General features: G+C 35.3%; 1 protein-coding gene across 5 annotated transcripts in view; it reads right to left on the bottom strand.

Annotated features, from left to right (window-relative positions):
- LOC132697769 (serine/threonine-protein phosphatase 2B catalytic subunit 2-like) overlaps nucleotides 1-26,123 on the bottom strand; it is a 97,630-nt gene that overhangs the window by 37,924 nt on the left and 33,583 nt on the right. For all 5 annotated transcript variants that reach the window (XR_009618299.1, XM_060663388.1, XM_060663389.1 and 2 more), the window contains exons 3-4: nucleotides 6,458-6,582; nucleotides 5,537-5,648 (exon numbers count right to left, since the gene is read on the bottom strand). Coding sequence is in view for 4 of the 5 variants with exons in the window: in XM_060663388.1 (XP_060519371.1) it covers nucleotides 5,537-5,648; nucleotides 6,458-6,582 (237 nt within the window). In the remaining variant the exon portion in view is untranslated. The remainder of the gene's footprint in view (nucleotides 1-5,536; nucleotides 5,649-6,457; nucleotides 6,583-26,123) is intronic.

Below are 26,123 nucleotides of genomic sequence, written 5' to 3'. Positions count from 1 at the left end.
AAAATTGTACTTTTCAGGAATAAATTATTAACCATAAATCAAAATTCGTAAAAAATATGGCCAATCGGTTCAAACTGTGCTATAGGCCGCATCAACAGTAACAATTTTTTTTACGATTTTCGTCTATCACACACGAGATATTTGAAAAAATCCATATGAAAATCGCTTTTTCCTATGCCCAATTTAGATGCGATGCCATCATTGACTATTATGGCGGACTGCATGATGTCAGAAAGAAATTGTTTTCTCGAAAACCATTTGCTCTATTGGAATCATTTTTGGACCAAGAAACGTGGGAGATCCAGAGCTATAACCCCTAATTCCGGCATATTTTCAATTCAATGTACAGTTCAGTTCAATGTTCAATGTACACTTTTTTCGATTTTCGACTGTGTTTTGAAACACGGTAAATAACCGAAATTTGAAGCTATCGACTTGAAATTTGCACGCAAATAGCGATTGTATGCTGACGGAACCTATTGAAGTTGAGTAGACTGCGGGGTAGGGAAGTACTTTTAAAACATAAAAAACCGCCATTGCAAGGGTGTAAGGAAAAGGTCATTTCTCGAAAACCGTTTACACTATCGAAAAAGTTACTAGGCGCAAAGATCCACAAGATCCAGTGCAATAAACCTTTTGTTCTTGGTAATTTTCAAAAATATACACGGTGTGTCCGGTATTCGCAAAAACCTGAAAATTGAGTTCATCTTTTAATAAAAATTGACTATATCTAAAAGGCTGTGATTTAGTAGCCAATTTTTCTAACACCGCGATATAGCCTATACAGACAGATAAAACTTTTGTATTTAAGGTTTTCGCCTATTGTACAGGGTGTTTAGGATATTCCGTGCTATATAAGAAATGATTTAAACATCTAAATCGTAGGAATTGGGCGTAATCAAATATCACCAAGTACTTTTTTAAATTTTTTGAAAATTTTTCTTTGAGTATTTTGGCTTTCAGAAAAACATGATTTTCTCAAAAACTATTCACCCGATCGGCAATATTTTAGAACCAGGAAAGACGGGAAATCCGAGGCAATAATTTTTATTTCAGGCTTTTTACAGGGTTTTTCAATGGACAAAAATTTAAAAGAATGTGAAAATTGTACTTCTCAAGAATAAATTATTAGCTGTAAATCAAAATCTGTAAAAAATATGGCTAACAGTATTGTAGGCCGCATCAACGGCGACAATTTTTGTATTTACGGTTTTCGTCTATCACAAACGCTGCTCGAGATATTTGAATAAATCCATATGAAAATCACTCTTCATTTAATATTGCAATGTACTGCATGGTTTCAGAAAAAAAATATTTTCTTGAAAACCATTTATGCCATTAATAAATAAACCATTAAAAGTGGGAGATCTAGGACTACCACCCCTAACTTTATCATTTTTTCGATAATTTACAGGGTGTGTCTTTAATGGGCAAAAAAATCTAATTTAAATAATATCGTTACAATTTCTAAATATCCTGGTGAAAACCGATATTCCATATAAGTGAGAATATGGAACTATTCATCTGGCATACATTCTGGTAGTTTATTGTTAAATGATCCTTCAATATCTTTATTTTTTAGATTTTTTGAAGCTAGTTCTGTAGATTTTCCTGCTTGATGTGCGTATGGATGGCCTCTTCTCTAATCCATCCTTTCAGGCTTTTTAGTAGAAACGAGGTGAGACTAATAAGTCGATAGAGATTGGAGTCTGAGCCAACCTGCTCTGTCTTAAGTATGTAGATTACCTTAGCCGTCGACTAATTGGCGGAAATATAGTCGCTGGCTATTTCTTGTAGAGTGGGAACGAGCCGACTGCCCATCTCTATAGCCTTGGGTTTCACATCTCCGTCATCTTGCACTCTGAATAGATATTTATCAAAAGACAGATTGCCTAGGACGTGATTTCTAGCGAAAAGCACTAACGTTTCTTTCCTAGAATTCGCATAGATTAGTTTTATCGCACTAAATCCACGTGTCAAATCTCTGGATAGCATCCTGTAAATTCTGCTACTTCTTGGTATGTCATAGAGACTTACGATATGATAATTTTATGAGATTATTTTAAAAAATGGAATTTCGGGGCATATTGTTTCAATTTGACACGTCCTTACTGAAGCAATCTGGTTCTTCAATATATGCGAATTTAGCTACATAGTTAGAACTAACAATTTACTGCTGGTCTAAATAAAAATGGGTAATTAAGAGAAAAATATCATTCGAGGTGACACTTCAAGTCCATTTTTGCCGGCATGGCATGATACCTTACTTCTGTCCACCGTTAGTTTTGGACCATTAAAAATTTTTATAAGTATTGAAATAACATCCAGAGGCAAATATGACTATATATAACATCCCAACTGAAACTTAGAAAAGCATTTTTTAGCAGTAACACCAAAAAATATAATTTCTGGATGCCATGTGCAGATAATGAGAAACAGTTAACCACCCAGCTTGCTTAGCCATTCACCAAAAAAAGCCAGTTCTTGCCAGTCCAATGAATGATATCAAGGAGTACGAAGTAAAATTGAAGAAAAAGAAATAGTGCAATCTTGACTGACGCTCCCGAAAAAGATCGTGTTTTTGCAACAGGAGGAGCTAAAGAAGACAACAGAAAGGAAAACAAGACAATAAGACAAGAAAGGAAAACAGAAAGCACAAAGAAAAGTGTGCGAAGAAAGCGATGATGGAGTGAAAATTATTTTTGTCTCCTTTGTTACGGGCTCTTCAGTAAGTCAAAATCTAAAGGACGATGAGTAAAAAATCAATGTGAATGTTGCGACGATACCTGCATGTGACAAGCAGTGGTTTCTTTCTTTCCTAAGACTTTTTGTTAAATTCTTTTGAAAGTTATATTTTATTGCGGTTGGTGTTTTGTTTTTCAAGAAAAAATTTGAGGAAAAGCGTTTATTTTCTAGTGCGAAAGTTAAGTTTTCTCTATGAAAACGAGGCTATTGTAATTTAAAGGACATTACAAACAAATTAAAAATACTTTTTTCTATAAACAATCCCTGATCTGAATAAATCAGTAATTTGCAGGAATTCAAAATGTTTGCCAAAAAGAAAACTTAAAGTTCAATGTAGTTAACTCAGTCTTGTGATCTTGTGAAATATTTCAATAGTCTGTTTTTTACTCTAAATGTAACTTGTCTTTATTAATTGTATTTCTTATAACTCCATTTTTATATAATGATTTTTTATATTATCTTTATGACGAACCTTGCTCGTATAAAGGTAACAAAGACGTATTGTATTGATTATTGATACATGTTACATCCGGTCGTTATCACCAACCTGTTCCTAAAATTTGGATTGAATAGGGAAAGTCTACTTTGAAGAAAATTAGAGTGAAAGTTTATTCATATAAAAAATTTGAACTGTACCTGGAATATGGAATGTCCATTGCAAATATTTTAAACAAAGAGTGAAAAAGCAAGGCCAACTTTAAAACTTAGCAGAATTATTTGAGACTGAATCAGGAGGGAAGAAAAAGAATGGACTAAATAATAGATACAAAAAATGTTGAAACAATTTAAAATCCAGTGCATGCATGTCGGCAAGTACTTAGTGGAAAAACTATCACAAGTTGCTGACAAACGGGCAATAGGTTATATCCATATGAAAGTCTCCTAGTCCGAACCTAAAAATTGACTTGTTCCCTATTTATTTAAATTTTAGGAACAGGTTGGTGACTAGTGACTAATAACACAAATAACTATTTTGGTCTCGCGCACATCCAGATTCAGATAACAGATAACTTTCGCGCGTATAGATAATGGAATAGAGTTTTCTGAAGCGAAACCGAAAATAAACAGGGAAACGCCGCGATAAATCAACTAGTAAATCAACGGGCGATGGGGGACCGGCATCAATCCAAATAAAACGTCAATATTTAATAAAAAACGACGGCAAAAAGGGAGTCGGTTTGAATACGTCGCGTCGGGGACAGTGTGTGTGTGAAAGATAGACATTTAACGGATGTAGAACATGAATGTCCCGCTTTTACTCGGTCGTCCCGTTCGGTTTTATGAATATGGATATAATGGATTGTCGCAACACGATGGCGGTTTTGTTTACTCGCAAAGACTTGTTTTGCTTGTTAATAGGGGTGAAGGGGACCGGTTACCCCCGCCACCCTGGGTGGGGGGCTTAAATTAGCTCCAATCGCTCTACCCGGGTATAAGATTCTGTTTGCCAAACATCGCCGAAAGTTTCGATGTAGTTTAATGAGGACATGGTCGGAGGTTACGCGGTACTCCTCGGCGTGTAAACGAAGAAATCTCTAGATTAATTTCCTTTGGAAGCAAACCCGCCCGCAGGTCCTCTTTCGAGGGGCTATAGATCGTTTTAGTCTAAATATGATAATAAAATTGGTATTTCGAAATTCCCATTAGGACTCTTTTAAATATATGAACGAAAAAAAAATAATTTCGTGAGACCTTCATTTGTTATACTACTGAAATCCTACCCATGTCAGCCTAGTTGATAGCAAAAGCTTATTACAACCTCAAAATTGTGACAAAAATCTGTCAGAAAACGTTTTTTTGTTTGCCAGTAGCCCAAAACAAATATAAAGCTGGTATTTTTTGAGAATTGTCTGGAATTATGGGAACTGTACAAATGAATAATTTCAGTGCTGTTCACTACTCTTCTGCGACTCACGTATAGTTTATTGATCGAATGAGCTCTGCGAGGTGCAATCTATGTGAGCCTTGAAAATGTATGCTTTAATAATGGCGAACGAATCAGTATTACCTACTAGGAAATTAATAACCATTTGGGTACAATGGAACGTTTTGGTACAAGATTTATTATATTGCAATTAACTTGCAATCGTCTTAATATTATTGCATGCTTCTTATGACGTGAAAGTGTCGCCTCTTATCTTGGTATTATCATCCATGACAGCGTTTTCTGTATGTTATGGAATTAACGGACACCCTAGTATTGAACGAAAGTGATGAAGACAAGTATACCACAAAAAAATATCAATTGTCAGTAAAAAAAAACATTAGAACACTGAACCCATTTGGTTCAATACATTCTGTAGTAATATCTTTCCGTGGAAATATTTTGCTTACATAGGTATAAGTACTGTTGGGGCTGGTCAATTGACCACTTCTTAATTGACCAGGTCGGTCAAAATGTTTTAAATACCATCTTGCAATTGTAGAGCGTTATCTATCATTATTTGATATGTATTTTATAATAAAAGACTCAGAAAAAAATGCGTTTTAAAATGTAACAAATATTTTCTCCAATTTAATTAATCAAACTATAACATTTGAAGTATGTTTGAAAATATTTTGATATTGATTTGTTAATGAATTATTACTTTAGTCATTTTAAAACCTCAACGATTTTCTTTTTCCTATATTTAACTAGTTGATTTTGTGTTCATTCGCAACCATCGTTTTATATAACTTCCGCAAAACTCTTTTGAATGGAGGCGACCGACCGACTAACTTATTTCTATTATCCGTCAAACTCAAATTAAAATTAAAAACTTTTTCCCAGTTCACACTAAGTTATACTTACATTCTTGTTTAAAGGTAAAGTACTCCGTTAAGTGCCGACACTCGTGGTTCCCTCGGAGAAGAAATAGGGTGGTAGGGTAACACAATTTAAGCGCCCACAGGTACAACACGCACTGCCAACAGAATAAAAAAGGAGCCAATAAATATTTGGGCAATACGAAAAAGAATTTAATTAATTAAAGTATTTAAAATTCATAATATTCTTTAGTATCAGAACAGTACCGAAATATTTAGTTATAATTCAACTTTGTAATATAGATTTTAAAGAACTCAAATAGATGATATAGAAAGAAGGTGATTTAACAGTATCAGCTTTGATTAGGTTAAATCAGTACACTAGAAATCGTTGCAATCCTACACATCCTAGCCACACAAAATAAAAGACAAGGAATTTGCAAAGAAATAGAACCTGGCCTTTGGTCGTCACAAAAAATCAGAAAAAATGAAATTACTCGAAACCTGAAAGTCGCAGGATTGGAAATAACAGCCCTCTTTCTCTTCTCGATTACGCCCTGACTATCAATGAACACTTAATATGACTATCGATATTGAGTGTTTGCAGAAAATCATAAATAAATGCTACCAGAAATTACTCCCCTTGATCGAGTTCAAAATGGCTTCCTTTACCTTTAATATAACTATTTATGGGAAATTTTGCGAAAGAATGAATAAAACGTATTTAAGTCAGAATTTCGAAGAAGCACTTTTTTAATGGCTTCTGAATCAGGTAACTCTAATTTAATGGATTTAGAATGTTAAATTGTATACCACACTCTACCCCAAACTAAATGAGGTGGGGGAAACCCTCCATGAAACCAGCAAGAGTTCGGAAAAGCGCAGCCGGATTACAAAATATGTAAGGACGAAATACACAAACACGTGAGACAGATTTCGAAACGAGCAATTTTTTAAAAGTACTTACCTCTATACTAAAATATCCTCTATCGACGTAATCACCAAGAAAAAGGTATTTTGTACTAGCAGGTGGACCCCCCACCTCAAATAATTTCATAAGGTCATAAAACTGACCGTGTATATCGCCGCATACTGGAACAGAGAAATAATACGCAATTAGGATCACAAATTAAAAATTAACGCAGACGTTTGATTTTTTCGCACAATGAACACCAAGATAACGAGGCGATCAAAAGTTAAAACACTAATTCGCCATCGCGAAAGGTCAATACATCATAATATTCGAGCAAACAACTTTGGCAGCGGCGGTAAAATAACACTTTAACATTAACTATTTTACAAATTAGTTTTCTCTTGTTTTTTCGTTACGCCAATCCATTTTTACGTGTTTACGTTCCAATTGCCAAGAACGGGCGAGCCGCGTACATTTTCATGCTTCGCCTGCTCCTATTCAGCGTGTCCAATATAAAATGCAATCGCAAATGTAAATATCTCGCGCACCCTGTATGCTGTGTATTGCTAATAATATACCAAAACCAAAACTAACAAACGGACACACCCTGTACATTATCGAAAAAACGTCAGAAGTAAAGCCTCATGCCTAATGCCCAAAACCAAAAAAAATATTCTTTTAACTGTGCTAATAGCTCTTAATGTTTCTGGAAGGTTATTGAGGTTAAAACAAGTTATTCATTATATTTGTTCTTTATACATTTAATATTATCTAGTATTGCAATCAATCATGGGTACGTCGTTAGCCACCTTGTTTTACAAAATACATTTCCTCAAGTCTCACTTTCGCACGTATGATATGCATCATACATATGCTTCTTCAGATGTTACAGCCCTGAATTTCCCGCCTATTTGCGTTTAAAATTTCTTCGATTGAAGGGACGGTTTTCAAAAAGATTTAATAATTTAAAAAAACCAGACACATGTCCCTCACTCTATATCTGCGTGAAATTTGATATCGAAAAACTTAAGATTTCGTCTTCATTTTCATTATTTAACTGCCAAATTGTCATATCAAATTGAAAATAAGTTTTAAAATGAAAATATGTAAGACATAAATTGTAAACACGGACAATCTGCTGTTTCTAATATTAGCAGTCCGTTATTTTTTAGAGGACAAGCTGTATAGTTTCGTTTTTATCGCCAAACACTGAGGTCGAGCTTTGAAGTTCGTGTTCGCGCCATCGCGCTTTCATGTCGTCATTGGAAACTTAATACCATTTTTTTTTCGGTCGCTTTAATTACTGTTTAAAGTCATGCACATATGGAAATTTGCACGTCAACAATTGAGCCATAAAAAACTTCATGGCGTTCCCGCATTATATTGTTCGGAAAGTGACCCGAATACTTTTAAACTTACGCCATTTTCTAAATTTAATTATTGCCGTGGATAAATGGCGGAAAATAAGTGTTGCCGAGCGTAAAGAATCCATAAAAGCGTTATGAACGAATTATAATGGAAACCCTATATATCGCTTAGGAAATGATAAAATTCATGGTGTGAAATTTAGAAATCAATACGTCATGTTTATGAGGTCACACGCTCGATCTTTTACGCAGGACGCCAACAGCTTGGAATAGTTTTTCTACGTTAAGTTTAAAACCCAGTGCATAGAAATCGATATGTAACACAAATAAACACTTTTTTTTTAATTTATGAGAAAGATCTTTTTTTGTACAACTCATTACCACATGAGTCTCAACAATTTCATTACCACCTAAATGGAAATTTCTCGTATTAGGCGTTTAGGCCCATTCCTAACACTCACACAAAGATTATCTATATCAATTGTTATATTTCGTCCCTGTTCCTAAAACGAGAAAAACTATTTTTCTATTGCACTTCGCTATAAATATAACCCGATGAAAATGTATGCAAGCTAATCGAAGAAGACAGCATTTTCATTCTACTACAAGCTAGACAATAAACTTTGGCAAGGATATCGTCTTACTACCATTTTGATCTTCGATATTCTTCTGCCTCAATTTGTAAGGAATCGAATGGGATTGATTTAAATTATTCCCGTTTACGTTAGAAATTTTGATTGTCGCTCAACTTTTTGGCGGAAAATGTCATCTTCTTTTCATTAAAACACTTTAAAACAGCCAATACTAGAATAGTAATGTTCTTTGTCGATGCACTTATTAGTTGAAATCATTTACTTATTACTATTGGATGATCAGAAAATATTTAAGTTATATATTTGAAAAAATAAAATTTTGAGTAGTTCTTAAAAAAAAATTGTAGAAATTGTAAATATTTAAGCATTTTTTAACGTTTCAAAAAGATTTATTAGTCAAAAATTTACTGTATGTATTTTGAAAATTTTTTTTTTAAACATACCCTTATTTTAATTTATTATTTAAAAGTATATCAAAATACTTATTTTATTTATATAAAAAGACTGTTGCCGTGAAAAATAGTCAAAATAAACCACAACCATTTATTCCACTTATCTGCTACTAGTATTGACGTGTCACAATTACCCGTCTCCTTCTAAATAAAATTTGCCTCATAAAATCGATATTGGCTGCATTACCATGCCCATTTCAGTTTAGACCGAGTTAATTGTTTGCAACATCAATTTTTGGTTAGTTTTGACTTGGTTCACATTAACTATTTTCCATAAGAAGCAAACTGAATTAATATAAGCATTTGACTCGTGCGTTTATTGGACATGAACGGAGCGAGTGTTTAATAAACGAGTGACTTAAAAAGTTTACCGAACGTGTTGCATACTATACTTTTTCTATGACCGTTAGTTTTGGGTACATTTTAGCAAAACAAAATAAATACATTCACTGACATGACCGTCAGAATTGACAAATGGGAAATATCTCTTAAAACTTCCAAACCCGTGCGGTACAATCCAGGAAATGTTCGAAGGAGCTCAGATCCGTGGGAAACGAAACTGAAGTGGTAAAGTTGAGCTTCCTGCACGTTAGATTGGTGAATAATTAGGTATTTTACGGACAGGAGTAGAAAATAGTATATTATGCAACAATTGCGGTAAACGGCATTTGACTCGCGAGTTTATTTGACAAGAGCGGAGCGCAGCGAAGCGAGTGTTTAATAAACGAGTGACTTAAAAAGTTTGCGGTAAATTCCCGGAAATGTCCGAAGTGACTCGGATCCGTGGGAAACGAATCTGACGTCGTAAAGTGACGCTTCCCGCACGCTAGATCGGTGTGTAATTAGGCACTTTACAGACGGGAGTAAAAAATTAGTATATTATGCAACAAGTGCGGCAAACGGCATTTGACTTACGAGTTTATTTGACATGAGCGGAGCGAGTTTTGGTTAGTATATTGAACGTGTTGCATACTATACTTTTTCTACGACCGTTAGTTTTTGGCTACATTTTCGCCAAACAACACGACAAACGTCAAAATTCAAAGCGTGGGAAATATCTCCGAAAACATCCGATTGCTCCCAAATCCGTGCGGTGAAATCCCCCGGAAGTCTCCGAAGTGGTTCTGATTCCTGACAGACGAAACTGACTTGGTAAAGTGACGCTTTCCGCACGCTATTGGTGGGTAATTAGGTGTTTTACAGACGGGAGTAGAAAAACGGCACTTGACTCATGAGTTTATTTGACGAGCGGAGCAAATGTTTAATAAACGAGTGACTTTAAAAGTTTACCGAACGTGTTGCATATTATATTTTTTCTACGACCGTTAGTTTTTCGGTACATCTTCGCAAAACACCGCGAATACATTCACTGACATGACCGTCAGAATTGACAAACGTCAAAATTCAAAGCGTGGGAAATATCTCCGAAAACATCCGATTGCTCCCAAACTCGTGCAGTAAAATCCCGGAAATGTCCGCAGTGCCTCAGATCTGTGGGAAACGAAACTGAAGTAGTAAAGTGATGCTTCCCGCACTCTACATCGGTGTGTTAATTAGGCATTTTGCGGACGGGAGTAGAAAAAAATTGTATGTACCGCTATTGTTATTCATGGTGTGTCTGCAATTTTGGAAGGGAGATAAGTCAGGTTAAATCATATTTCTTTCTGAAACTTGGGGTAGCGTTTTTCAACAACACTCAGTTTCAGTGTTTTGAAACAAACTCTGCGGTCGTGGGCACCGGAGAGCTTCCTCTAAAAAGCTTTCGTTTGAACATAACTGACGCCCTGGTTTCAGTTAAAAGTTCTCTTGTTCCGATTAAATCTATGTTGATTACTTCCTGTAAATTTTAAAATGAAATTGCGCTTAATCACGACATCGCCGTTCTGGACACGATTTTGTGCACGAATATGCAACAACTATTATCATATTATGGGGATTAAATATGCAAGGGTGCACTTATCGCGTTTTCCCTCAAGGCCGTAACGTTTTAAACAAACTCGAACGCGAGAGATCCTTTTTGCGCGATTGCAGTAGTTGTTTTTTTTTGAGACGCTAGAACAATGCCAACATTGGCCGCGTTCCATACTGATACCACTGGAATGTATTCTTCTCGGGTTTGACTCGGTTGAGCATGTCAGCTAAAATTATTGCTGCTTTCTTTGGCAAGAAAATACATCCGTACTTTATGGACACAAAACTAACCTAGTACTATTAGGCAAATTTTATAAATTAAGGAGTTACTTATGCAATGCAAATAACAAAAAACAAATGCCGACTCCACCAAATTCGAATGACAGAAAAATCGGAACAAATCGACCGTTTTTAGATTTAAAAACTAACCAAAACGTTGCCCATAGAGAAAATAAAAAATCTTCATCTGGTTAGTACTTTTCGCAAAGCGCCGTCTACGATTCGGTAAACAAAGTAAAAGGCAGACGCGTGACCAAATCATAATCTATGCAATTAGGCGGCTTTGTTCGGAGTGGGGTATAAATAACAGCGAATTTAAAATCGTCGGTGGCCGATGGAGCGTCGAAAGTGCCCTGGATGTGGTAAATCGCAAAAGGCTCGGCAAATTGTGCCACTTAGTTAATTAGGATTTACTTAACAAGCGCCAGGAAGTTAAACGTGCCTCGCGTTTCGCGATTAATGCAGCCAACCAATTTTCTCGCTCGGTGTTTACAAGTGCGGATGCGTCTTGCTGCTAAGTAATTAATTATCAGCCAAAAAAACTTTCTGAGAACTTCAGGACACTAGACAATGAATGTATGTATTCGAAGCTATATCTAGATAATGCTAAACTATAAAATATAACATATCTTATTAAACATTTTACAAAAAATAATATAGAAATACTAATCGGCAAACAGTAAAATGTCTTATAATTAAAATGCAATAAATGATGAATAAAAAAGTTACAAGCATATATGACAATAAAATTTAAACGCTGGTACAAAACAGGATTTACACCAAACGCCGTATCGGCAAAAAATATGAAGGACTAATTTGTCGACTACCATAATGACACTTCCTCGGAACTATTTAAAGACTGATTTAAGAAGAAATTGTTCCAATGGCACAAAAAGTACCATTCAGAATTAGGTGATGGAAAAAGACATGTATTTTGAGGAAAACTATGCTGAAACGCAATTGCATGAAATATTTAAATCCTATCGTCATCCTACCGGGTCATACCGTGTGTCAAGAAAGAACAATGTTCTGCTAACCTTGTGCTAGATTTAATCCAGGCGGAGAAGCACCATTTTTCTTTTTTTTTAGTATCTAGGTAATTGACGTAAATATCCTGCCATTTCACTAAATCTGCTACCCGCTCGGTTCTAACGGTAAACAATGAGTTGGATAGATTTCTGCTCGTACTATACCAATTACATTAGCTATTTTCGCGGTGCCGATCCCCTAGCTTTTCGGAATATAAACCAAATAAGCCAGATTTGAATCTGTAGGTACGAGTATGCCACATAAAAATATTAATCAATGATGTAATAATTAGTCTACAAACAACGTATCCTTTGTTACGTGTTTCTGCTTTTTTTATACACAAATGTTTTGTATGGATACCTATTTTTCAGAGGTGCGTTAATTGAAAACGCGTGCACATTTATTCAGTCTCTTAATAGCCGGGACTAAATTGAAATTACGGTCGAGTAGTAGCGGCAAGATAAGATCCGATTCGATGTGTTTCATTTAAAACGGGTTTTTGTCGCCAAGCGTCGCCACTAGTCGGCTTAATGAATATTTATTGTTCTCACCTTTGGTCGTAAATGGCACCAACAAGCTCGCCACACAATATTCGATGGAGATACGAACCGTCACTGAATAACAATTAACATACCATATAGAGTTCAACGGAAACTTCTGTACAATTTAAACGTTTTTTTAAGTATTTCATTATTGACTAATCGCTCTCTTTTTGAAACAGAAGAACATTCCGGTTGCCAAATTACCGATTTTATCAAATCAATCGAAACTTCGATAAGGAAAAAATGTTTAAGGTATTTCAAAACACTATTGTAAAAATGTATTTAACCAACAATATACAGGGCGATAAACAAAAAATTAACAAGCTTTATATAATTATGTCATATTATCTGCCGCTAAAAAATTTAAGAATGAATTTGTATGAAGCCAGCTTGAAAGTTCCTAATAACCGAGGAGGAGTTCATTAGTGAAATTTTCAGGGAAAATAGTAACTATTTAAGAAAATGGATTCAAAAAGTCCTGAGAGAATCCTTATTGCAAAAAATTACTTTTCGCTGTTGAATTTGTGTTCTTCTGAGTGTCCTCCAACTGTCCTACCATTGTTCCTACAAATAAACTTATGAGATTTGGTTATTTTTGTATGTCTGTATCTGTATCTGTCACCTGAAAGGTGATGTTGACATACAATAGTTTTGGTTAGTTGATATCAAAGTTAAGAATGAGTTGAATTTTGACGTTTTGTTTAAAATGCTTCTTTTTATGTTTTTTTTTATTATAGGTGTTTTAAAAGATGCGCTGTATCATATCCTGAACCTGTACCACAATTTATAATTTTTTTTCCATTTCGATTATACGGCCTTTAATGTCCTTGAACTCTGATATTAATTTTCTTCTTATTGATGTTATTTTGGTTAGTTTAAAATCGAGTTTAATAAATAAATGACTTGTAGTTTATTATTCCAAATTTTTGAAGTAATTGCTGGGAAAATCTGTGCTGTAGGTATGCGAAAAATAATAATAAAAACCAATAACGAAATGTTACTCCGATTTTAAATATTTACAAATTAATAACCACCTGTAAAGTGGAAATTCTTCTCAACATTTTTCTTGAGCTTAAAGTTGGGTCGTCGGGCCAATGTTTGCTCAACTACTGACGTAAAAAAATCTGTCGTTGCCTTCATTTTTTCAGAAATTTGATATGCTGGTGACAACGCAACGCATTGCAATTTCCTCAAGGAAAGATCTATTTTAATCCAAGATTTGAATACACCTTCACCATCTTTGTTCTAGATATTCCGACCTTCTCTCTTGGTCGATTAACTTAATAATTCTTTTTTCTAATTCTGGATGGTCGTATCGTTTCCCTAATACCACACTTCGTTGCCCTTATCGGGGCAACCGAAATGATACATAATATTAAGTGAACAATTCCCGGGAACTTATGATTATGGTACCGAAAGCAGACATCTTTCACTAAATGAAGCTAGCGGAATAATTCCATTAATTACAACATTTCAGGTGGCGTTATTCCAAACCTACCTCGTTGACAAAACAATATATTCTGCCACCATTAATTTCGAGACAACCACGATGTAAAATATCATAAGGAACTGTCAAACCATTCATTGCGACAGCGACACCGCAAACTTTAAATATTCATGTAACAGATATTAGTCGAGTCGGCTCTGTAGGGCGTGAGAGCCTGTGTCTATGAATAACAATGATACCTAATTTGCTGGATGAATGCTTAACATCCGACCTCGATGGCAAGGAGAGATGCGCGTATTTTCACAGTTTCGTGCGGAATAATTTACGATATAGCTCGGTTATAACCTCAACTTCCCTAACTAAACCAGCCGACAACGAGGACAGTAGATTCCAGGGATGATGATAGACTGAATTAATTAGCTTCGCACTAATCAGTATTAGCCATCAGATTTAAAGCTTCATTTTCGGGAGTAACATATTTTTTTTACCACGAGAGACAAAAAAAACAGTGGACGATTAATGAATTTTCGTTATGTTTATCGATTTTTCTGAGACGTTTGGTTTAAAAAGTTTTCAATTAAGTCAAATTAAGACTTTTCGGCGCACGGCTACTAAATAACATGCACTTATATACATGGATATTTTTGCTTACACCAACAGATGAAGGCTTTTAAGAATTTAGATGCATATAAATATTTCGAAGTAGGATGCTCCTGGCTGTGGAGCTCTGAAAATGGAGGGATCATTTTCCTTTTAGGGCAGCAATCCGCTTTTCTGTTCTTTGAAAGCTGCGTGTGTTTAAATTTTAATATGGATGGTTTCATGGTGAGGATTGCAGTAACGTTGCCAAAAATAAATTCTTATTGCGCGTCATTATAATCGTTTGCTGCACATATTATGTAGATAGACAGGATATAATATTAGATACGTCACGTAAATAAACTAATATACACCAAATTAAAACATTTTAATATATTAGTGTTAGTGTTGGTGACGCCTAAAATTAGAGTTGATAAGTTGATATGAGTTTTATAATTACTCAATAATCAATTGGTTTTTGATTATTTGTTGTTCAATAGTATCTGTCTTTACTTTACATACAATACCCAACTTCAAAGTCACCCTGTATAGATCTACGACCTTAAAATCATTTAGCGAGTAACAGGTGTTAAATGAAACCGGTTCGAGTCGGTAGTGCCAAAAAGTAGAGCCCGTGTAAATCGATTGATCCTTCTCGGTGACGTATGACAACGAAATGTGAGGCCATAAACCAGGATTACCACAGCACCCATGAATAAATCCAGCTCCCGATGCCGTGCGTTTGGGCGAAGCCAACGCCATGTTCGGTTAATGCGTTTATTCTGCCTCGAAAGATAACGAAAATATCGCCGTGTAATGATAATGGGGTGTCTTAAGTTGTAAGGATCTTCCTCTGCCGCAAACAACTCTAGTTTTATTGTTGTATTTTTAAAGGCGAAAGTTCGGCGCAGTCTGTAGATTTTTATTTTCGAAGTTTCTAGCTACCCGACTGAGTTTTAATTGCGGGAGTAGACAATGTACTGCAATTTATTCTACGGATAATGTTTTGCGTAAGAAGTTGTTTCAAACCGTGCTTGTAGAATAGAATATATTTTTTGACTATTTTTGTACAAGATACATTATAACAATTAAAGAACATAAATGTAAAACAATTGTACCTAACCCACACGCATACACACGGAAACAATATATTATATTATATTATACAACAAGTGCGGTAAACGGCATTTAACTCTTGAATTCATTTGGCACGAGCGGAGCGTAGCGGAGCGAGTGCTTAATAAATAAGTGAGATAAAGAGTTTACCAAGCGAAAAATCATCCAAGATCGTATAAGCAAGAAAAAGCACGTCCTAGTCTTTAATTTTGTTTTGTTCGTACTGATGAAACATGGACATTTTAAAACCGTACAATCGGTCTTGGCAAGATATTAACATAAATACTGTAAAAACCACTAAATTCATGCGAACGGCATGTATAATTTTTGTGAGCAACTTAAATTATAAATGTCACTTTACTTCTCGACTAGTCCACTAGATTTTAATTCTAGCTTATAACACGTAGTATTTAAATTGTCTGATATATTGAGTAACATTTTTCTGTGTATTACTTTTTGGGAACATTTTTCTAAAACAATACGAATACATTCACTGACATGACCGTCAGAATTGATAAACGTTAACATTCAAACCGTGCGGTAAAATCTCGGAAATGTCCGAAGTGGCTCGGATCCGTGGGAAATCAAACTGACGTGGTAGAGCACTGTAGAGCAGCTTTCACGTCGCAAATTTCAACAAATTGAGTCATGAAAAAAGGCAAGACGGTGAGTATTTATTGATCAGAATAGATTCGTCATGTACACATAAAACCGGAAAACTATCCAATGTACATATTATTATATATATTATATATTACCTATATAAAATGTACATTTTATATATTATTCGTTTTCATTTTGCTGTGTATTTTTATGGATCCCTTAAGATTTCTTTTCCTTTAATTATTTATATATTCATATATGATGTATATTTGTAAATGCACATGGTTTTACGGCCTATACTTATTATTAACAAAGCCAGAGTGTTGCTGCTTTCGTCACTCAAGGCACCATATAGCTATTAGAAAATATAACCATAACCAGTAAACTAACCAGCAGTTCGTTCTTTCTAAACAACGGTATCCATACACTTAACTCCTTTTTGCCTGAAGATTTAATGGATCTGGATATATTTTGAGGAAATAACGCTGTAAAAATGCCGCATCCAAACCTATTGACGATCTGTCAGTGGCCATGTTGCTTGGCAAATGCCGCGAGGTCATTGGTTGAAAACGAGATTTTATTTTGTTTTATAGTTGGTTCATTAGTTTCTAAATTATCCGCACAGGCAGCGCCTCCATGTCTCTAGTAGCTATGTGGGTGACACCAAGAGAAATGTCATAGCCTCTTGGAGGATGGCTAAAGATTTGCAAAATCACTTTGTATCTAAAAATCCAAGACAGTTATGTCATTTCTATTTGTGTCATTTTTCATTTAATAAAAAAGTAGTCTTGAGCCACGAAAGCGGCCACACGCTAGGTTTGTTTATATGGAACATACGAGGTGTGTTCAAAAAGTAAGGTGCCTTTATCAAAATTAATGTTGTCCCCTTCAAAGTTATCTTCGATGGTAATTTTGTTCAAAATTAAGCAGTTTCCTAACAAATTTTGCTGCTACACGTTTCACACTCAAAACTTCAGAAAAAATGGGCACGAGCCAATAGAGATGCCGACGTCTCCAGTCACTTCTCTAATAGTGATTCGACAATTTGTCAACAGCTATTAACGTGCCAGAGCGAGCTTCGTCATCGGCGTCTTCTCGCCCACCTTGGATCAGCTTGTTCCACTTGTAAACATTTTTTTTGCTCAAAGTATATTCACCATTCAGCACTGTATTCCATTTTTTACATAAAATGTTATGCAAATTCTTTGTTACATTTTTTTTTACAGCAGAAAATCGCCGAACACACAAAACAACTAAACGTGCAAAAACATGCAAACTGGTTGAAATTGTGGGGGACGTAACCCGCTCAATTACAAAAGACAACTTACTTTTCGAACACACCTCGTATCATATATAAGACATGTATCTGATTTTGCTATATATTTGGGTATTTCATATTGGAAAGGAAGAGATGGAAAACCTCGTTACCACAATCCATCACCATTATTTTATTTTTTAGTTATGGTACCTGAACGTCCTATGGCCACCAACGGAAACCAACCACTGTTTGCTGATGACGTTTTTTGCAATTTTATTTTCCTTTTTGTGGTGTTTTATATTTTTTATTTTTGAAATAAAGGCGATATTAATTATTAAGCATTGCAGTTTTATTACTTTTTTCTATAGTTTTCCGGCCACCTAACTCCAGAATATTAGTCCTGTAGCTCTCGGTAACGCACGTGAGTACCATTTTCCTGTTTTAAACGCAGAAGAACGTAAAACGGAGGAAAAAAGGTGTTTTATTACAATCCCGTGCTAGTCAGGATGCGAATGCTATCTTTTGTGTACGGGACGTTACTAAACTACATAGTTTATCGTGCTTAATCAAATAAAAAAAATCAGAGCACAAAAAAGTCTGTGACGTAGATTTTAAAATAAATATCAGAAACAATTGCTTTGTGTGGTTTTTGTCCGTGCTGAAAATGTGTGCGCGTGCCTTTTCAGGACACATTAAAATGCGCAGCGACTATCACGCGACTTAGAAACGCCAAAAACGCGTGCAAGCAGGAAGTTCTCGGTATTTCAATTAACCGCAGTGGAAAGTACACCTCCGGGACTTGAGATAAGATCCACTGATTAATCCAAACGCCCATATCAAGTTTATCGACTTTACGTGGGTGATGGATTCATGTTTAACTTAACCTAAACTTCCCTTACCGAATAGTCCTGAAGAAAGCGATAACCGAAAAGATAAATTAATACATTTGTTAACTAAAGTTGTAATAAAAAAGAAAAATACAACACAAATTATTTTTGGAAATTGACTAGAGATTCGTTAATGAAAAAACCAAAGAAAAAAATCATATAAAGGTAGGTCCGGAAATACTTTGTTTTCCTTTGTTTTCAAATATTTGGCGCCCTGTATTTTGGGAATTAAGCATTTTCGGAACTACATTTCTTTTTTTGGTGCATGTGTGTTGAAACACCCTATACAATTAAGGGAGATGGCATTGTTTCTATTTAAACATGATGCAAATATCATAACAGGCAGAGACAATGTTGTCAGTGCTATGGATCGCCGGTGTTTTCTAGCGATTTAATACACGCACACACATACAGAAAGTTTTTTATGTATTCGGAATTTTCAGAAATAAATAAGTTTTTCTGAAACGCATGCTTTTGAATATCATTCTTAGCACGGAAACCATCAAGACGTGGTTTTCATTTTTGAACAAAAATCCAACCCGGAACGTTTCGGTATATGTCATCAAATCCAATTTTCAAAATCAATTTATTGAAGTTTTTAAAACATTTACCTGGCAAAATTGAAATGCCTAATAAAAAATAAATTTCTCCACAACCTCCCTAAGAAAATTTAGTTCGAAGACAACCCCACACATATCAAAAGATAAAATTTCGTTTAGCGCACCAGGAGTTGACAACATTCCATGCATATGTGGCAAAGAATGCATTGGGGAAACTGGTAGGCAAGTTGCGAACATAATAATGGAAAATGAATGAAAAATGAAACGGGACATCCAATCTTATTCCACCAAAATAACATTCTTGTATGTAATCAATTCTTCTAACAAAGAAAAATTCGAAAATCAATAAAAGCCAGTCAAGTCACCAATAAGTGAATCGGTCATTCGAGACAATTTTCATGTCCCTCCTTTGGCTCCGCCCCTATCAAACATATAAGCAGATAAGAGTCGAATGAAAACTTTTAACCTTGGAAGAAGCTAACATGATGCTGTCAGCAAGTCTGATTCATCAGCAACCGACGCAGGAGGAAGATTTACAAACAGCAATCTTAAAATTCGAAAAAATTGATTGAAAAAATTTTGCTCTTCAGTTTTTGAATAACATCTGATAAACTTTCTAAGATCATGCAACCTATTTTTGGTATATATTATTATTTAAAGAAATAGGAAACAGGCTTATTAAAGTGTTTTCCTTTGAATTTATCTTAAACACTCCATCCATTTCAGAGAAAATCTTCCAATGCACTTACAGAAAGAAAGAAAAAGATTTTTTTTAATTGAATTGAAACAGAAGCAACATTTTCCAAATTGTTCGATATCTTCAAAAATAACATAATTTTTAAATATTTTATATAAAACAACTCAATTTTGACATGTACCTAGAAATTTTTAAATTGACATATTTATTATTCGTAATGCTTGAACCATCCCCAGGATCAAAATTTGCTAGAACTCATTAACAAAGAATGTTCCTATGTGATGCGGATTTTAGTGGTTACACCGTATATGTTAGAAATAACCTAAACTAAGAAAATTCTTAGTGCATCTTGTACATATTTCTTATTTAAAAAAGAACAAATCCAACGTAATATTTTTATAGATTCATCACAGATTAGAATATTTGTTTTACTTAAAATAACGGATAATTTTTCATATCGCGGGAAATTATTAAATCATTGAACTCCCTTACATGATGACAATAAATAAATATAATAAATATAAAATTTTTATATGCACAACGTAATAAGCAACCAGATGTTTTCTTAGAACCGCATTTGTCACCCCTCGCTATGTCAGAATATCGATTAGTAGAAGGACATCATTTACAATAAACATAGTAAAAACATTCTAGGAAATATCTTTTCGGATTTCTCGGTTAACCGTGCATTCGAGGGTTACGGGGTATTGTTTGCATTACGTGAAATTGCGAAGACCTAAAGGTGTAAAGTAGTGGAATTTCATGATGGTTTTGGTTTTATTTGCCACAATACCAAAGCACCAAATTATTTATTGATCGGTTTCGTTTTTCATTTATAAAATATACCCAAGCAATTTGGTTAAATATTAGTGTGTTCTCTCTTTGAACTATTGTTACAGGCTAGATTCCATCTAGCAGTATTAATTAACATAATTTTAACCGGAACAAATAATATGCATATATAGAAATATGAAAGGGATAGTAATTAGTTTCATCTCTCTATATTCCAGCTCACGTCTCGTCTTTACTTCTCGTCCTTCTAAATCTCAGCTACAATGTAAACAAACGTAATTATGATTAGAACTTTCAAAGTCAAAGCACTCTCGCGTAAAGTAAAGGATAACCACTTACCTATGTTGTCATGCTGCGTTGGATTGATGGACTTGATTTGGCATTTTTCCCCAGTAAAAATCATCTTTCATACATGAAAATATTTTAATCGATCGCAAGCCAAATGTCAATCAATAACGTTCAATTCGCCCGGAAGTGACCGTCTGTCATCGCCAGGGAATATGGAATCGGTTGGATGCTTTTCTTGGACCAATGAAATCTTTTTGTGTCTTATTTTTTGTTATTTTCAATATTAAAATAACAAGCTCGTATTGGGCTCTTTTTGATTTAGAACGCAACGCGGATATAACCCATCGGAATTTAGCACCCACATTTTAAGGTTAATTAAGTTGATATTACGTTTTGTGGATTTCAATATATTGGGTAAAGCGAATTTAACCAACTCCGATAACTAGCAGGCCACTAACAACCTGGTGAGCTCGTTATACCAGTTATTATTTTCAAATTTCACTTTTTGTTCCCTATCACGTGGTCTCTTCTGGAGCGCCATGATGTAACTGGGTAGTTCGGGTGGTTCTGCTTCCTTCCCGAAATTATAAATGGCCTCTCAAAATAACAATCACTAGTTTGTTCGGACAACCAGCGACAGGCATTTCCTTATGTAGATACCTCCAAGAAGGTCGCCCAAGATGAAAGGTAGAGTTCGTGCCCTGACGACCTTTGAGTCTGAGGACCGTCCATTCCAGAACATTTTAGACGGTCATGCTGATCCACCAGAGAAAAACAGAGCAATAGCACTAAAACTTGGTATTTGTGAGTAATTTATACTGTTCTAAAGCGGCTGGATTGATTGGTTTTGAGCTTTTGTGTATTACATGTTATGCGGCCGACTTATGTAAGGATTGAGTGTAAAGCTGAAACGATTATTTATAACTTTGGAAGCGTATGCTTTATAGAATTCTAAAGTTGTACTTTGGTTTTTCTTCCTTTTTTTGGAGACTTTGTTTAGTAACAATAGACTCTTGCTGTTAACTTAAGGTTTAGACATTTTTTATAGCTAATACTCCTCCTTTCCCGTTTTGTGATAATCAGGAGCAGCTACGTCCGGTGAAAAACGGGTGGCGCCAAAATCTCTCTAATTTTGTTTATGTTTTACCCATCCCCTCACCAACTGGGTGGCCAGGGCAGAAGTAGGACGTACCCCTAAATTTTAAACAACTTTCGAGTAGTGAATCATCGAGTACAATTATAGTCTGACCACCCTAAATTTAATGCTTCAATAAGAGTCTAGCGCCCCGTTATCTTTTAGCTTTTTTAAAGTTTTTCTTTGTTAGCCCGTCGAAGTGCTAACACTATTTTAAACGTTGTTCCTTGTTGGTTGAAAATCGGGGCTACTGTCGCGTGTCTCTGCCCTTCAGTATATTATGGCCAGGATAATTCGTGTGTTTCTGCCCTTGGTATCCATTGCACGATCGAAATAATCAGCACTAGTAATTGAAATAGATACTATGTGTTCTGCCCTTAGTACCAACATAAACTCATTTCCAGATTTTATGCCATGGCAACATATATCTGTTATACTTTTTAAATTTTTTAAAATTTTATGGTCGTAGTTACTCTTTTACAATAGCATTGATTCATTTTTATCAAAACAAAGGCAATCCTATCCTTTAGTTGGGCGTGTGCTACGACGCTCAATCTTAACCGTTCAAGACCCGTCCGTCCGTTCGTCAATGCGCTCGGATTGTACGATAAATAACGGATAGCGTCGCAATAAAGTCGACCATGTCGCGATTTGTCGCGGGACGAGTGTGAAGCGACGATTGCCGCGTTCGTCCGCAATGTGGAAAATGCCGATCGATGGAAAATTACCGCCCGCACAGCGAACAGGGAGCGCGCGAGCCGGCAGGAACCCGCTTTATCTCTCCCGCGGTGCCATTCGGTCACGGTCGGAACGATCTTCCTCGCGTTACGTAATTTCCAAAGAATTCCCCCGCACCCGCTGCCCTACCGGTCGGCGTGTGCTTTCACTAGCGGGAATTTGTTCTTCACGAGTCGGGGATTAATATCGGGCCTTAAACGCGAAAGTTGACGCGCCAGGAACGGGGTCGTTACCCTTCGGAAAGGGACAAGTTTTCATCTTAAACGGCGCAGAGTTAAATGAAAGTTTTATAAACGTAGTTAAGCCAAAGTCGCAACTAAACCTAACATTTGGCTTGACACTTACTATCTCTCTCCCACGGAGAGAAGTCAGGGACGGAATTCACATTTTTGTTAATAATTTTTTTTTTAATTGAAAAGCACTAAGCATAAAAATCATTTGGATAGTTTTTACAATTTAGCCTCTAACCATCGTTTAAAACTCAATCCATGTAAATCTTCGGCGATTATTTTCGGGAATGACGCTCAAATTTGGCGATTTAAAACAATATTCGAATTAAGCTATTAAGCTTAAAAGTTTGGGATTAATAAAACTACCATTCAGGGAACATGTAACGGTAAAACTAATATCTGCATATAGCAACTTAAAATTATTATACAGCCACAGACATCACTTTCCACAAGATATTCGTAATTTACTTTGTAATGTGTTCGTTTTTTTGTAGTGGTGTTTGTTTATATGTCCTCGGGTGCAAAAAATTCAAAAATCATGTTTACAGCTAATTTATGGAGTGCGAGGATATTTGGGTCGGGTTTTATCGATCGGAACTGCACATGATGACTTTTTTTTTAATTTCAAATGTAAAACGCCGCGGTATCTTCACCGTAAAATTTAGTTTCGAAATGATATATGAGGGGTTACCCAAAAAAAAAACGGAATCATTTTTTATAAGCTATATATTGTTTTGAAAATCACAGAACGACTTTATCCCCTTTTCAAAATACTCTCCATTACAACTAATACATTTGTCCCAGCGGTGCCACTGGTACACTTGAGTTTTTCCCATCGCAGCGTCTTTATAAGCTGTTTTTAACATTGAAACAGTTTCAGCAGCACTTTTACCGAGCAGAAAACAAAATTTCACAGCTGCACGTTGTTCTTTTAAACTTGCCATCGAAAAAAACGAAATAACAAAAAAACAGCGTTAACAAAAAATGGCACTGCAAGTGAACAAAACAAGTTAAATTTAAAACGAAGGTCGCGTTGAACTTGCAATAAGTTGTACTATCCACAACCTAGCGGCAGAAAGGTATACTATACAAGCTCTGCGCGCGGCAATTCAATTCCGGTTTTTTATGGGTACCCCCTCGTACACAAACTGGATCCTTCTCTTATAATACTCAAAATAAAAATAACATACGCAATTTTAATATCGATCGGTCTCCATCGATCTCCATATCCATCGGTCTCCTTTAGTTACTTAAAAGTAACTAAAGAAATAAGTTACTCCTGTTACAACAGCGATGAATTAGTTCCATCCATAAAATACTTCCTTCCATCTTTTAATTCAAAATATTAAGCATTCTGAATCTTTTTTGTATCTTGTAATTTTTGAATTTGAGTTTGAAAGTATCTACTCAAATCAATACCTGAACAGTATCTGGATCACCGGATGTGTACATGTTCATAAGATCTATTTTTATTTACATTTGTTTATCAGGAGGATCCCAGAAAAAAAGCAGAAGTCAAAAATTACCGTCGTATCAGCATTACTCCTAAAATTTTTGAGAAAATTGTAACAATTTGTAAACAATGTATTTGACCTTTTTAATTCGAAAATTATTACCCAACAGTTTGGATTTGGTCCTAAAGAGAATACTGAATTGAATTTATTAACTGTCAGATTTTCCACAGCACCACATAATAATTTTCTTCATGAGCTTGCAACTCTAGCCTTGAATGGTCCCCTAGTTGCAGAGTGATTTTACTGGTAGAACTAAGCTTGTACAGGTGAGAAAATTATTTTTCATGAAATATATATTTCATCATTAGTTCAATAAGGGTCCCACACTGCACCACTTGGGAATTTCTTTTATTTGCTGATCCCTTTATTGTTCACTTGTTAGAAGCCACCACGAATGTGGGTCTGCTGTTTGCAGCTCAAGTTACACTTTTGCCCTAAATCGCATTAAAGGCAGAGAAAGTTTCTCCACTTCATTGATTTTAAGTTTTTCAAAAATCGTCCATTTGATCATGCAGCTCGTGAAGTTGGTATTCTTTTATTTGTAATTGGGCATGCCCGTCATGACCGTTTTCCGGTCTTTCAATGCAGTCCCAGTGGTGCGTTAATGCACCATCCATTCTATGATTTTTTTTGTCACATCGAGGCAATATTTTTGCACATCCATTTAGAAATTTTATTATTATCACTACTAAAGGACATAACAACGTAGAAATCGCTAATTTATGTGTAAAGGAAAGATCTTATATATGACTTCAAAAGTTAACAAAAGCGGTACATAAATAAATCACACATCACATTTTCCAAAATAGTAAAAATAAATATTTTTAATTTGTATTGCCATTTTTGTTAAGTCTATAGCATGTAGATTACATAGCAGAAAACATACATTGGATTATGCTTTATTTTTTGAAAATATTTACTGGTGCGTGAATGCACCACTGGGTTTATCTGTGAAACAAAACTTTGTTATTGCAAGTCTAGACGAGTCAGCGCATGTAGAATAAACATCCAACAATTAGCGTGTTCTTTAGTAATAGTTTGTGCCTTGCGGAGTATTTGACTCAAAAGGAACTAGAGGCGGCTATGGAGGAGATCGTGATCGATGAGGATAATAACAATGAAAGTATTCTTATGTATTCCATTCCATTCCTTGCAAATTTATACTAAAAAGAACGTGAAAAAATATTTACAGAACATATTGACGCGGTCTATATTCCACCCGACGTGGAATATAGACCGCGACGCAGATATGAACGATAACATAAATCTACAAGAGTTTGGGGAACCAACTGATATAATTGAAACTTTCGAGTTACATACACCGAATGATACAGCTGTGCTTCAACAGTCGTGTAATTCATCAACTACTGAATCTAAATGGGACTCATCAGATAATGCAACCCTGGAATTCAAAAGAAGACATATGCTTTCTGCAAATGACAGGCTTGCTTCTTCTGTCAAATGGAAGAAAAAGATTGAGTACAGTTACACACCTATATCCAACGAATTTAGATTATGCGAGGAACTAAAATATAGGCTTTGTGGAAAAACACCGCTTGAAATATTTTCATGTTTTTTGATGACGAAGTGATTGATTTGATTTTAAATCTTACATTGCTTTGCGACTTTTAAAAACTGATAAAAACAATTACTCCAAGAAATCTCGAGGTCACCTCATGATTGTTCATGCTAATAAAGCCCGA

Source organism: Cylas formicarius, unplaced genomic scaffold, assembly GCF_029955315.1.
Source record: "Cylas formicarius isolate icCylForm1 unplaced genomic scaffold, icCylForm1.1 PGA_scaffold_2__14_contigs__length_35257938, whole genome shotgun sequence".
Classification (NCBI taxonomy): Eukaryota; Metazoa; Arthropoda; class Insecta; order Coleoptera; family Brentidae; genus Cylas; species Cylas formicarius.
This window is presented reverse-complemented; position numbering and strand designations above follow the sequence as displayed.